Source organism: Mus caroli, chromosome 1 (genome assembly GCF_900094665.2).
Source record: "Mus caroli chromosome 1, CAROLI_EIJ_v1.1, whole genome shotgun sequence".
NCBI classification, from domain to species: domain Eukaryota; kingdom Metazoa; phylum Chordata; class Mammalia; order Rodentia; family Muridae; genus Mus; species Mus caroli.
The window spans coordinates 79,952,601-79,966,019 of NC_034570.1; the positions used below are offsets into that span (position 1 = coordinate 79,952,601).

The 13,419-nt window shown below is 53.7% G+C and overlaps 2 protein-coding genes across 5 annotated transcripts in view; one reads left to right on the forward strand and one right to left on the reverse strand.

Moving 5' to 3' along the window:
• The first annotated feature begins 75 nt into the window (after nucleotides 1-75).
• Snorc (secondary ossification center associated regulator of chondrocyte maturation) lies at nucleotides 76-5,341 on the forward strand. Of its 2 annotated transcripts, none has more exons than XM_021175882.2 (3): nucleotides 76-286; nucleotides 4,882-5,064; nucleotides 5,188-5,341. In XM_021175882.2, the coding sequence occupies exons 1-3, from the start codon at nucleotides 214-216 to the stop codon at nucleotides 5,295-5,297; spliced, it is 366 nt and encodes a 121-aa protein (XP_021031541.1). In that variant the 5' UTR covers nucleotides 76-213; the 3' UTR covers nucleotides 5,298-5,341. The 2 variants fall into 2 exon arrangements, with proteins under 2 accessions (XP_021031541.1, XP_021031550.1); XM_021175891.2 differs by having other exon boundaries at nucleotides 4,885-5,064.
• Nucleotides 5,342-6,695: 1,354 nt separating this feature from the next.
• The window catches only part of Ngef (neuronal guanine nucleotide exchange factor), a 96,237-nt gene continuing 89,513 nt past the window's right edge, over nucleotides 6,696-13,419 (reverse strand). For 2 of the 3 annotated variants that reach the window (XM_021174309.2, XM_029482181.1), the window contains exons 8-13: nucleotides 12,485-12,574; nucleotides 11,007-11,170; nucleotides 10,475-10,630; nucleotides 9,711-9,790; nucleotides 8,976-9,080; nucleotides 6,698-7,615 (exon numbers count right to left, since the gene is read on the reverse strand). In XM_021174309.2, the coding sequence (XP_021029968.1) occupies nucleotides 7,425-7,615; nucleotides 8,976-9,080; nucleotides 9,711-9,790; nucleotides 10,475-10,630; nucleotides 11,007-11,170; nucleotides 12,485-12,574 (786 nt within the window). In that variant the 3' untranslated portion in view covers nucleotides 6,698-7,424. Of the gene's footprint in view, nucleotides 7,616-8,975; nucleotides 9,081-9,710; nucleotides 9,791-10,474; nucleotides 10,631-11,006; nucleotides 11,171-12,484; nucleotides 12,575-13,419 lie in introns of all 3 variants that reach the window. The other variant, XM_021174300.2, reaches the window with a different exon arrangement.

The window sequence follows — 13,419 nt, forward strand, 5'->3', positions numbered from 1 at the left end:
TCTCTCTCTCTCTCTCTCTCTCTCTCTCTCTGTGTGTGTGTGTGTGTGTGTGTGTGCGTGCGCGTGCATGTGTGAGGGGCGGGCACGGTGTCCCAGGAGGACAGAGTTTGCATTGATGAAAACCCTTCCCAGCTCTTTGAGGCCTCTTTCCCGCTGCCTGAGCCCAGCCGCCTAGTCCTCTGTGTCCCATAAGACTGCTCACTCCCTGCCAGGATGGCATCTTGTCTGGCCCTGCGCGTGGCGCTGCTGCTCATCTCTGGGGTCCTGGCCCCTGCGGTGCTCACAGGTAAGGGGCGCAGGCCCTCAGCTCTGCTGCTACCAACTTCTCAGGGCCAAGAACCACCACTGGGACCAGATCCTCCAGTACCTATGGGGTACAAGCCCCTCACACAAGGTGGGATCCCCAGCTGTGGTGATTCTGGGAGACCCCCACAATACTGGCCAGTAGAAACTGAGTAAGATGATGTATGTTAGCAACAGGATGGGTGGCCATTGAAAAAGACCTGGGTATCAGGGTCTGGTACATTTGGCTGTCTGATGTTCTTGGGGTAATACTTTGCCGCTAGAACACGTGGAGACTTCTGGACCTGGGAGGCTGGAGGACTCATCAGACAAAAGGCAAAGGGCTAAAGGCCAGAGACCCTCTGGGCAGAAAACCCAGAGACTCGTGATTCCTTTAAATTCTGCAAACCCTTTCCTTCTGACTTACGACCTAGGTGCTGTCCCCATAGAGATAAATATTTCTTAGAGTCTTTTGCAGGATAGTGAGGAAACTGGACTGAGCCCTAGGTGGCCTCTCTGGGGTCTGAAAAAACACTGCATGGCAGGCCTGCTCCGGGTCTGCTTCAGAGCAGGGACATAGGCACAGATAGGCTTTGATTATGAGAAAATAAATCTTGCACAGTTGTTCAGTAGTCTGCAGAAAGGCCTCCGGGTTCCCTAACTGTCTTACAACATTGCTACCTGAACTTTAGGGGTGTCTGTGTGTCTACAAAGGAAAGAAGTCACCTCTGCAGTAGAAGTATAGCCTAGGAACTCCCAGCCACACCTCAGGATGGCGATGGTGGTCTGTGGGCCGTTCTACCTCCCCTCAACACCCCAGGAAACAGCTAAAGACCTGACTATGGCCAGCCTGGCTCATACCTCTCTTGGCCATTTCCTAATCTGCAGAAGGTGGCACCCACTACGCTGCCTCCCTCATAGTGGGATGCTAAGACCTCACCAGGGCTCAACACAGGGCTCTGAGGATGGCCAAATGTCCAGTCAACACTCAGTGTTCAGAGTGAGCAGGGTTCAAAGCCCGAATGGATTTTTGGGAGAACTATCTCTTCTCACATGTTGGGACACACCCAGCTTCTGGGGTGGAAGCTGTGCTCGGTAATGTAGCCTGAAGTACCCCTGATGTTGGGAGTTAGGACTTACAGTGGGAGGAGGCATTTTCTATTGCCTAGGACTTGGAGCTGAGACCCACACCGCTTCCTGCCACAGTGAGGCTGTTGCCTGGCAGGACCCTGCAGCTGGAGCCTTCCTAGTGGCTCCTGTCCAGGTTTCTGTTAGGTTTCTTCCAACCTAAGCCTCTAGCCAGAGCCCCGGTCAGATTGTACATACACAACTCTAGTGGGTGGGCTTTCTGTTCCCACAGATGCTTTGGGAATAGCCAAGACCTCGCCTGACCTCACCTCCCTCTTTTTCCATGGCTTCCTTCTCCCCTAAGAACAGGCAGGCCCACAGCAGGCATGAGCATGCAAATCCCACCTTGAGTTTTGGGGTTCTGGCTATTCTGGGAGTGGGGAGATAGGAGGTTCTCAGAACTAGCCGTGGACACATAGGTCTGCGCAGGTGTGTACGCGGTCCGTGGCCCTGTCTCTCCTGAGCTGCAGTCTCATAGCAGGAAAGAAGAGATGGGGTACTCCAGCCTGCCACCCTTCCCGCCACAGCCACTGAGGTAGGGGAGCAGGCCAGGTTGAGTGGGCAGGAGGCCAGGGTGGGGATGAAAAGGCTCTTCATGTCTGCACAAAGGCCGTCTGTGAGCATGGGCGCCTGGCCTGGGGGCCTGTGGTCAGACCAACCGTTGAACAAACTTATTTACCAAAAGGCAGAGCAGCTTGGGGTGGTGGGGTTAAGGGGACAGCCTGGGGTATCCAAGCTTGTGACACTGACACCGTGTCACCTCTGCCAGAACAGAAACTCCTGTGACCTTGCTCACTGTCATGGTGTTTGAGTGTCCTTGTGGCCAAGGTGGACAGAACAGAAATCTCCTGCCGTGCCTGCCCTCCCCATCAACGCTTGCCTCTGCCCTCTACACTCTGCTCCCGGGGTCCCTGTACACACCTCCCAGGCCTCCTCCTCCCCACCCTCACCCCTCTCCTCCTGGCACACTGGCCTATAGTTCCTGGCTTCACCAGATGACTTGAAGGGAGCTGGCTTGCTGCTCTTTCTTAATGTTCTAAGTCTGGAGAACATGTCTTGCAGAGGAAAAACAAGATAACGCCTTGGCTATGGCCCACAGGTGCACCCCTTCCTTGGTGGGTTGGGGCAAACTCAGTCCCTGGCCAGGAAGTAGGTACCACTTAGGCTGGCTGGCCCTGGCACTCAGAAGCCTTGGGCGGCCTCCCTGGCCAGATGCCTGGTACTGGAGGTGAGCTTTGGCCAGTAGAGGTGGGATAGGGAGGGGCCAGCCTGTTTGTCTATTTTGGGTGTGTCCTGAAGAGTCTCAGGACAGACAGGCAGTCTATGGAGCCCAGACCTCACCTCAAGGCCTATTGAATGGCAGGCATACTCGCTTTTTTTTTTTTTTTCTTTTTCTTTTTTCTTTATCTGTCCAGCCCTAGGAGCTTGACACTAGATTGCTTGAGACCTGAGGTCATTCATTGTGGTTCTCAGACTATGAACACCGCCTCCTCTAAGCAGGTCACTGTGGCCTCACAGAGCACTCTCCACGCTTAGAGGGAGGCTGGCTGGGGCCACTCTATGAGAGGGAGGCCTCTGCAGTGGGAGGCAAAGGTCTTCGGGGGCCTTTTGCCAGTCTTTTCTGAAAAGGGGGTCTAGTTTTGGGACGCCCCGGGGCACATGATGGTAGTCCCTGCCTACAAGCTGAGTCTCAAGTCTGGCCCAGGCTTGTGAGACACTTTAGGATAATGCCTAAAGGACCTGCCAAAATCCTAAGGGACCTGCCAAAATCCTAAGGGACCTGCCAAAATTTTATGGTGCAAAGATTTCAATTTTACCAAAAAAAAAAAAAAAAAAAAGTTGTAAAATTATCTTCCGAACTCTGGCACATATTTTACCTGGTCACCAGTCACCACTATTTGCCACATAGCTACCCGGCCCCAAATGCAGAAGCAAAGTTGCCGACATCATTTGACCTCTGTTGTTGAGAACAAGGGCAGTCTCTTTCCCAACCAGAATGTGGGTTCAAACTGGGACAGTAACCCCAGCACTGAATTTACCAGCCTTACCCAGATTCTCTGATAGAACACAGGACCCCTCCCTGTCCTGGTCCAGAACAAACCCTCACACTTCTTTCTCCTTTCCAGACCTTGGCTTTTTTTTTTTTTTTTTTTAAGAGCTTAGTTATTTTGAGGTTGACCAGAGTCGGGCTTTGGCTATGTCCTGTTTACCCTGGGAGATGGGGGGAAACCATGAACAGGAACACTCCAGTCTCGAGGGTCTATCCTGGGCTGTCCTTATTCTGAGCCTGTTCACAGAGGGACAGAGGCACCCAAAGATGGAGCCCTTTGCTCAAAGGAGTTCCAGGGACCTGCAGGTTGTGGATGAGCTGGTAAAAGAGGTACAGCTTTACTGGAGGACACTGGGAAGACAGAGCCATCACCAGCCTGTCCAGGGCTTTGGACCACCCCACCATGGCTGTCTCCACTTAACCTGAGCCTTGACTTTCTTTTCTCTGATTAGGAATAAAATGATCCCTGTGCCGCAGGCAGCTAATTAATGAGATGATCGAATGATATCGATTGGGTCTCTGTATGGAACCTGCTTGGGGCTGAATGCCCCTGGATCACTTTCCTTCCCAGATGAAATTAAGCCTTGAGCAGGGGACCAGCTGAGATACCTGACAGACAGGCTAAGGGAATCTTAGAGCCTGATGACCAGCCTGGTCTCGAACTTGTCATGGGGGAGACATTGGCCTAGTGAGTGGTGCTCTGGGCTTTACAGACTGGGTTTCTTATAGCGGTGTGTGTTTAGGGGGAGGGAAGGCTGAGGCAGTGGAAACATCAGGCCATGTGACTGGTATCCATCCTGCAGTTTCCTGTCTTTTTGCTTCAACCTGGGATCCGTGAGTACCCCAAACCATGCCGACTCCCAGCCCCAGAGGTAAAGGACTGTTGATGAAAGGCAGCTCAGGGTGCGCGCGAGTTGAGACCGATGGAGTGTGGGAAGCCTCCCTTTGCTGGCCACCTCCCCTTCATCTGCCCCCCACTTCCTGCAAGCAGCAATATGCTGTCTTGGATTGAAGGGGCGGGGCGGGGCGGGGCGGGTAGGGGGCCTGCTGGAGGCCCAGGGTTGGCTTCTCCTAGCCTTCCTCTGAGAAGTGGTATCCTCAAAGGTCCTTCTAGGCTTTTGCCCCAGGTGATAGCTGAGCTGTGTCTGCCCTGGGGGACAGAGCAACCCCCACTTTTTGCAACTGTCCCTGGCTCTCTGCCCCCTATCAATCTGTCTTCTAATGGCTTCAATGCTCAACAGGTGTTTTTCGGGTCACATGTGAATGGTTTCCCAAACTTAGAAGAGAATTTCTGAGCCAGGTGCCTTACCTTGTGGATTGTGGGAGCTGGTGTAGGGCATCCCTTAGTTGATCTGGTGGAGAGAGTTGGCATCCCTGCCCACAGACTACCTGAGCTGCACTGTCTATTTTTGACTTTGCAGCAGAGGGTCCCCAGGAGCCCGATCCCACCCTGTGGAACGAGCCTATTGAATTGCCCTCTGGTGAAGGTCCCCTGGAGAGCACAAGCCACAACCAGGAATTTGCTGTCTCTGGCCCTCCGTTCCCCACCTCTGCTCCAGCACCAGAGGACAGCACCCCTCCTGCCAGGGTGGACCAGGATGGAGGTAGGACCTGGGCGGAGCAGGGAGAGGGGAGGGAGGAGGATGAGAGGTAAAGAAGGCATTGAAGGGCAGGCCTGGGCTGGATTTGGGAGGGGCAGGGGTAACATGGTCCTCTGTCCTCCACAGGATCGCTTGGACCAGGCGCCATTGCAGCCATCGTGATCGCTGCCCTGCTGGCTACCTGCGTGGTGCTGGCACTCGTGGTCGTCGCGCTAAGGAAGTTTTCCGCTTCTTGAAGCCAATAAAGGAGCCGCACAGGCCCGCCCGCGGCGACTCTGCATCTCGTGCTCTCCTTTGTCCCCTCCGTGTCCCCGCGCGTGCGAGCCCGTGTGCAGGTGCAGCCGCGTGCGAACCTGGATGGGGGCGTATTGCTGGGCCACGCCGCGTGCCTGGGGGGTCGTGGGTGGAAAGCGCCAAGCAGAGAACATATGTATGCTTGGTCACATGCATGTGTTGCGCCCTGAGTGAGTGAATGCAGGGCGCCTGAGCGCAAGTGTATGCTAAGTACCACTCGCTGTGCCCCCCGCTGTGCCCCCGACGCAGTGTGCCTGAGCCCCCCACCCCCACCCCCGCCCCCGCCACGACTCCTGGCCCCAAGCGCTTCCGCCTAGTGAGTGCGGGAGAGGGGTAGGGAGCTGGAGGGCTTGGCTTAGGTTCACCCTATTCCTAGAGATCAACTCTCATAGGACCCGTCTCTGAAGGACTGACATTGGGTGGGGTAGTAAAAGCTTTTGACCTTCGCTCAGGCAGGAGGGGCCATATTCTAATTCAGAAGCCCAATTCCTTGTGTCTTCATTCTCCTCCCAGGGGTCAGCAGTTTCCTGACTCCAACCATTCATACTCCTGGGGCCCCCGGGTTACTGAATATGCTCTTCCTAGATGCTGTTCTTCCTTTTCCAGCTGACCCAGAAGTTGGGGAACATCCTGGGACAGAATGGGGTGTGTGTGAGGTGTGGTTGGAATGGCTGGGCAAGCCAGGGTAAGAGCTGTGACCCTCTGGTTGCAATGTAGCAAGTTGACATACCCTTCCAGGAATGCTCAAGGGACTAAGGTCTCAACATCACCGAGATCTGGGCTGTGATCTGTGGGAAGATCCTATAAAGGCCAGTAGCTTGAACAGGTCTGTCCTGGGTCAGGCATGGCAGTACGCACCTGCAATGCCGGGACTTAGGAGGCTGAGGTAGGACTGGAAGTTTAAGGCCAGTCTGGGATCTACTGGAAGATAGTCTCAAGAAACAAAACAAACAGAAGGCCAGTTCTGAAGAAATCTGGCAGGTGCTCAGTGCCCTGGTCACGTTCCTAGGACATTGGTGGGATGGATGCTCTGGGATAGAAATGGATAAATACAGTGCCTGTCCAGGCAGGCCTAGCGGGGACAGCAGTTCCCTGAGGAACCAGCTGACAAAGGAGTATCCGAGGCCAGTGTCTGGATCAGGTAGGAAGTCTGGATCCCCGGCCAAAGGACCACTGCTTACCAAAACCCGAGGTCCCGGTGGCCTTGTAACCATGTGCCTGCAGCCCCTTCTTGGGAAAAGGCCTCTCCTATTGGCCTAAAAGACTGCTCCTCCCTCCCAGCCCAGAACCAAATGCCTGGTTGCTGTGTGCATCAGGTCAATAAAGAAAAGGTCTCTACCTCTTGTTTTATACAGGATGCTTCTTTTAATGCAGCCAAAAATGATATTTGCTTTTCTCAAAACCATGACCATAAAGGATGCAGTGACCAATTCATTCTGCAAAACACCTGGGCTCCTTCAGGGGCCAGGAGACACAAGTGACATCAAGCCCTTCAAGGAGCTAGAGGTGGCATGAACCCTCAGCTAAGCTTTGGGAAGCCTGCTGAGGGCAGGGCTTGGCCGTGCAAGAGAGGCTGACAGAGGCACGGGGACGGGCAGGCAGGGTCACCACTGCTCATCAAACTCCCTCGGGCAGGGGCGGCCATCTGTGTGCCTGGTAGACTCTTAACGGCTTCCAAAGTAGGGAAGGACACGTGCAGTTCAGGGGATCCTGACAGTGGTTACCTTCCACCTGCCTGCTGCTAGGGACCCTTGTGTGGGCCTCTTCCAGTCCCTGGAAGGTCTCTGGAGCATGCCTGCCTTCTTCTACCTCTGAGAGGCTAGAGGGAGGTGGTGTAATACTGCCTAAGTACTTAGCCTTTCGCCAGTGTGCAAGCAAACAAGTGGCCAGGACACTAGAGCTTCCACTGCATGGGCAGGGACAGAACAGGCCGAAGCCACTCCTGCTGCCTGAGAAGGCACTGACATTCTTCCCTAAGACCTTCTGAATCTGTCGGGCGTCTCTGCCGGGCCTGCTCCCCATCCCTGCCCACACCCCTCCCTTCAGGCTGATGCCTGAGCTGGGGAGGTTCATTGACGATTCCGGCTGCCCAACTTCCTGCGGTCCTTATTCTGGCTGCGCTGAGGGTCCTCCATCTTATGTACTCGGAAACATTCCTTGAGGTTCTGGGAGCGGATCTTGGGGTTCAGGATCTCCTCTGTCATGGAACTGGGGAACCAGCCTCTCTCCTGGTCATGCAGCCGCTCACCAAAGATCCACCCTGCAAAGAAGTCAGTGGGGAGCTCTACAGGGGTAGGGGGAGGCAAGGCTGGGGCTTTCTCTTAGCTAGGGTTCCCCTCTGCAAGGGGAGCAAGGATTGAGTCATCCTCAGGAGTTCAGCATTTCCAAAGGGCAGTGGCTTGGCACCCCACCTAAGCTTTGATTGCCCCTATAGTGTGCTAGGAAGCATATGGAATGTAAGAACCAGGCTGCAGGCTCTCCCATGGGTGGAAGCCTATTTTGAACCTTGCCAGGCTACCCCATACCAGGACAAGAGACTTGAAGGGCCACCCCTAAAAGAGGCATTTAAAGGACCAATGTAGGAGATAGCCGACCACTGGCTTAGCAAACCTAAACACTGAGCTCACACTCTCACTGGGTGCATTCTCTCAGAACTTCACCTGGAGAGTCAAGTGGTTAATGTGGGGTGGCCACTAGAAGCTGGGGAGACCCTGAGTCCCCAAGTGCCCTGATCTCTTTTCTCTGCTGTCTTCCCTCTCCTAGAGGTCTTTGCCAGGCTTGTTAATTGGCCTGTCCCTACCCAGCACTCTTCAGGCCACCTTAGGATGGGTATGGGGCAATGTCTTATGGCATAGGAAGGGTGGGCATGGGGTGGGACCCACAGAGGAATCCTGTGGAGATCACTTGGTTTTCTGATCATGACTCAGGGCAAAGGAGAAGAAAGGAGGGACCCTTTGTTCTCAGGTATTTTGATTGTCTCTGTTGTAATGACATCAGGCTACCACATTGTGCCTAGGCCACCATTAAATTTCAGGGTTCCCCTTGCCTTTGCCTCCTGAATGGTGGAATTACAGGCATGTCCCATCATACCCTGCTACTTCTGGAATTTTGGTCAGGAATAGTTAATACACAGAAGAGGGAGCTATGGAACAAGAAAGGGAACTAGAGCTAAACTGGGCAGGGGCTACAGAAAAACTCGAATTAGAGCTAGTTCAGCCTGCCATCCACAGGGTGGGCAGGAGCAGGGCCTCTTGGCCTGGTGGTCACAGACATCCGCAGAGGCTTGTAGTCAAACAGGTTGAGGTCAGCATCAAGCTCCCTCCTAGGGGAGGCCATAGCTAAGGCTGGGAAGGAGACAGAGAACCACCTGCTAGGCCTGCTGTTAGGGGAGAGAGCCTCACAGCTCCCGGGAATGGAAGGAAGGCTCAGAAGTCTGAGGAAAGGCCAATGAATACTGGGCCCAGCGCTCAGGCAGAATGTTCTAGGTAGTGTCAACACCAGCAGGGATGAGGGGCCCTGCCTGCCCACCTGCTAACTGCAGCATCTAGTCCTACATCTAGGCCATAGTCCTCTCTCCCATGGCTGGCCAAGATGCAGAGTCCCCTTGGTGCAGGGCTCACCATCCTCTGTCTTCTCCAGGATGTTCAGGATATCTGCCAGTTCCAGCGTCAGTTCATCAGGCTGCTGGGCCACATACGGGTGCACACACTGGACCTGGGGACAGTCTGCAGGAGGGGTGGGGGGAAAGTGGTATGGGGTGTTCCCATCATGGGTTCCACCCTGGTCCACAACCAGGTGGTGGTACCAGGGACAATCTGCCATCAACAGACTGAATCCTATCTAAAACAGGACCTGGGACTGCAAGAAAGACAGAAAGGTTCCCTCTGAGAGGGAGGAGGTCACACTCCAGGGAATTATGGGAAAGGGAGGAAGGGACTCACTAGCCGAGATGGAGCTCTCAGCCTAGAAGACAAGAGGAACCTCTTATTCTTAGGTGTGACCCTGTGAGCAAGTTGGGATGAGAACAAGCCAGCAGGCTGGGACAGTAACTTCTTCACAAGGCAGATAGACTCATGTTCCTTTGGGGTTTCTGTGAGTTATAGAAAACTGGAAAACCCAAAAGTACACTGGAATTTGGGTCCAGGATTCTGCCATCTGACTCTTAGGACGTTGGAACTTCCATTTCTTTCTTAACCATCCAGTTAAGTACAGGGGTACTAAGCTCCTGCTTGGTGCCAGGATGGACTTCTGCAGAGAAGTGCCTTCCCACCAACTGCCAAGGAACCGGGAAGCTGAGCCCCAGTAAGTCCTCGCCAAAGACAACCTAGAGCCTCCTTTCCAAGTCAGAGACTCACCCAACAGCCGAGATGTGAAGGATACAAACTTGGTCCTCCTGTTGGGGGCCAGTGAGGTCATCCAGCGCTTCATCTCGCTCCTGCATAGGAAGGGGCAGAAGTGCCCAACTGCAGAGCCAACAAACTCCGCCTGCCTGGTGGCGTGAACTTAGGCCTCCAGGCCAACTACATTCTAAGCCTGGCTCTCGCTAACACCAGGATGGCTCAATTTGCTGCACAGGGAACCCCTCCCCACTCCCCACTCCCCACTCCCCACGGGCCAGGGTTTGAAGTCAGACAGTGTGAGGAGCCATCCATGAGGTCCTGCAAGCTGCTGGCTCTCAGAGGTGCGTTACAGGGAAGCCACAGTCTCTCAGCTGTGACAAAGCTGGGAAAAGTTAACATCACTTCCTGTTAATCCCTATGATCTAGAGCCTGGGGCTTCAGCAGGGGATGGGACAACTCTGGGTGGGTGGGGTGAGGGGCAGCTGAGCATGGAGGAGGGAGAGAGTAGCTCACAGGCACATCAGCTGTAAATACCCACTTTATAAGATGGACTTGCCCTCCTTGTACAGGAGAGCCCAGGAAGGTACAGCCATCCCCGTGCCATCCACACCCCAAAGTGAAGAGCCTGCAAAAGCCTCTACCAGAGTCCCCATGGGATGGAGTCATGTCAAGTAGTGAGAGGCCAGCCTCCTACAGATGTGTATTGAGCCCTGTTTTACCTATGGCAAAAATAAGCCTATGAGGGGTGCTGGGTGTGGCTCACGGCGCTAGACACTCACTGGGAGGATGCCTTCAGCATATAGGTGGCCTCTCGGTCATCTGCATTTTCCAGCAGCCGCAGGATGAACACATTCGCCAGTGTTTGGCCCTGGTCCTCCAGCTCCTCCACTCGCAGCAGGCCCCTTGGGGCCGAATCAAACACCTGGTACTTGTCTCTGGGGAACAGGGAGGCAGGGTGGACGTGTTGGTCTCAGGAGAACCTTCTGGCTGGCTAGAAGAACCAGCATATGGCCCTAGCCATTCTTTACCCACTCTGGGAAATCCCAGCATGCCTGTCCCCTGCTCCTTAGAAGGGCTCCCATCCTGGGTTGTGGCAGAGTAGTGGCCACTCTATCGAGCTAAGTGTCAGACACTGTGCAGACTTTCCACATCTGCAGGAGGGAAGCAGGCTCATTTGGGGAGGCTCCATCATGGCCCACAGCTGGGCAAGAGCCGAGCAGGCCTTTGAAAACTCGACCCTAAAGACAGTTACACTGCTACCTCACTGTCTCCCACTGCGCTCACACTTAGGTCCGTCAGTGCCAGGCTTACCCAGGGATCTGCCGGCAGATCACCAGCAGATCATTGAAGAGGAAGAGGTAAATTTCTCTGAAGAGCTTCTTGGTCCGCAGGGTGCGGGAGGTCTTGGGGCCGGACATCTGCTGCAGCTCACCCTGCTTCAGCAGCCACCGGGAGTGTGAAATGATGGGTACTGACTGGGGAGGAGAGGAGGCGTCAGGTGGCAGCATCCTTGCACTCCCACACCCTCCTGAGGGGCCTACAGATGCCACACCTGGAGAAAACCTGCGAGACGGTGTGCAAGGACTGTGTGGGGCCATCATATTCCCTGCCACCGGCCCTGCAGCGAAACAGCAGCAGGGGTGAGTTTTCACATGAATATATGTGTCCTTTGTGTGTGCATTGTGCATGTGTACACATGTGCTGCTGTGCATGTGTACTGTGTGTCTGTGTGTGCTATCTATGTACCTACACTTGAGATTCTGTGCTCATGCCAGTGCTTTGGTATTTCCATGTGTATTGGTGTCTGTGTTCATGTGTGTATATATGTGTGTGTGCTTGTATATGTGTATGCATGTGTGTGTGTGCATGTATGTGTGTGCATGCATGTGTGCATGTGTGTATGTGTGTATGCTTGTGTGTATGTGTATGTGTGTGCATGTGTATATGTGTATGTGCATGAGTGTATGTATGTGTGTGTGCTTGTGTGTATGTGTGTGTGCATGTATGTATTATGTGTGTATGCTTGTGTGTATGTATGTATGTGTGTGGATGCATATGTGCATGTGTATATGTATGTGTGCATATATGTATGTATGTGCATGAGTGTATGTATGTGTGCATGTGTGTATGTATGCATGTGTGCATGTATGTATTATGTGTGTGTGCTTGTGTGTGTGTGTGATCATCATCGCATCAGGCTCAGCTTGCTTAATGTAGCCTAAGAGGTCAAGTTTACAGAAGAAAGGAAATAATGGTGCCCTCAGGATAGGAAGGTCAGGGCTGCAGGTGCAAGCTGTTTTCCAGGACTGCTGGGCCCACTGCAGTCGCCCCAGCAGGTGCAGCTCCAGGAGGTATCAGACGGTCCTGCCCATCCTCCAGCTGGACTCAGCTCCCAAACTCTGACCTCTGGGACCCCTTTAGTTTTGTTCATGCTAGACCAGTGCTCTCTTCCTGAGCTACAATGAACAGCTCTCCAGAGCCCTCAGTACGCACCACGTGCCAGTGTCCAAGTCACCAGAAATCCAGAAAAAGGAAGGAGCTGGCAAATCCCTGAACACCGAAGAGTCCCTTGAATAGTCCCTAGCCCCATACATTGATCACCCAGGCAGTAACAGTGCCAGACACACACAGGCAGGTGGCTGTGGGCCCACAGCTCACAGAAGGTAAACCTGGACAGAGTGCATGATGACTGGCTTCCACCACTGGGGAGGGTGTACAGGGGTGCAGGCTGGACCACCCATGCCTCTGGGTAGGGTGGGCACCAGCTGACCCAGATCTTGCATACTCACCTTGATCTTGAACTCCATCTTCTTCTGAATGCTGATCATCTGTTCCGTGCGGCTCATCTTCCGGACACCCTCATTGCATGCCTTGACCACCTGGCACAAGGAGGACTTGTCAGGCCAGCCTGCCAGCATGTCCCCAACTACCACTGAGACAGTATGTTCAGCTGCTGACACTGACTGACTAGCCTCAGGTTGGCAGGAACTCTTTCTCTATGACACTCTGGGACTAAGTGAGGATGCTTTGTGCAGTCTAGCAGTGGTTCTCAACCTGTGGGCTGCAACCCCTTTGGGATTGAACAACCTTATCATAGGGGTTGCATCTGCAGCAGATGCCTACATTACAATTCATAACAGTAACAAAATTACAGTTATGAAATAACAACGATAATAATTTTGTGGTTTGGGGATTGCCACAACATGAGGAACTATGTTAAAGGGTCGCGGTGCAGCATTAGGAAGGCTGAGAACCATGGGTCTAGAGGATGATTTATCTCCTTGTCCTTGACTAGAAAGCCAACCTCCCAGGCCAAGAAAAGGGATCTTTCTTCTCAGTTTGACTAGGAAAGGAACGGCTCCCCAGATTGACTTCTCATGCCCTGGGGGTGCACAGGCTCCCCACTTCCCTGGAAGGCAGCCAGGAACCAGCATGCCATTAACACTACATTTCCCCAGACCCCTGGGCCTCCACTCCAGGATCAGAGCCGTAAATGGCTCATGGTGTTGAGGACAGAGCCTGGCCTGATGCAGGTGCTTTGCCAGTGTTAAGTAGTGCAGGGCAGAAAGAAGCATACGAGGATGTTCCTTTAGTGTAGCTTAGAACTAGAAAATCTGTCACCAGCTTCAGCTGTCCATTAAGTATCACCGTCTGGAACACAATATATCCACACACCCCGAGGCTCGGAATCACACACTCCGCTGAAGAGCAAGGGCTGTGCTTT

Bases quoted from the DNA above. Each gene is read 5' to 3' on its own strand.
- Snorc (XM_021175882.2), top strand. From the start codon at position 214: ATGGCATCTTGTCTGGCCCTGCGCGTGGCGCTGCTGCTCATCTCTGGG. The intron at 287-4,881 runs GTAAGGGGCGCA...TTGACTTTGCAG, and splicing joins GGCCCCTGCGGTGCTCACAG to CAGAGGGTCCCCAGGAGCCC. The intron at 5,065-5,187 runs GTAGGACCTGGG...TGTCCTCCACAG, and splicing joins CAGGGTGGACCAGGATGGAG to GATCGCTTGGACCAGGCGCC.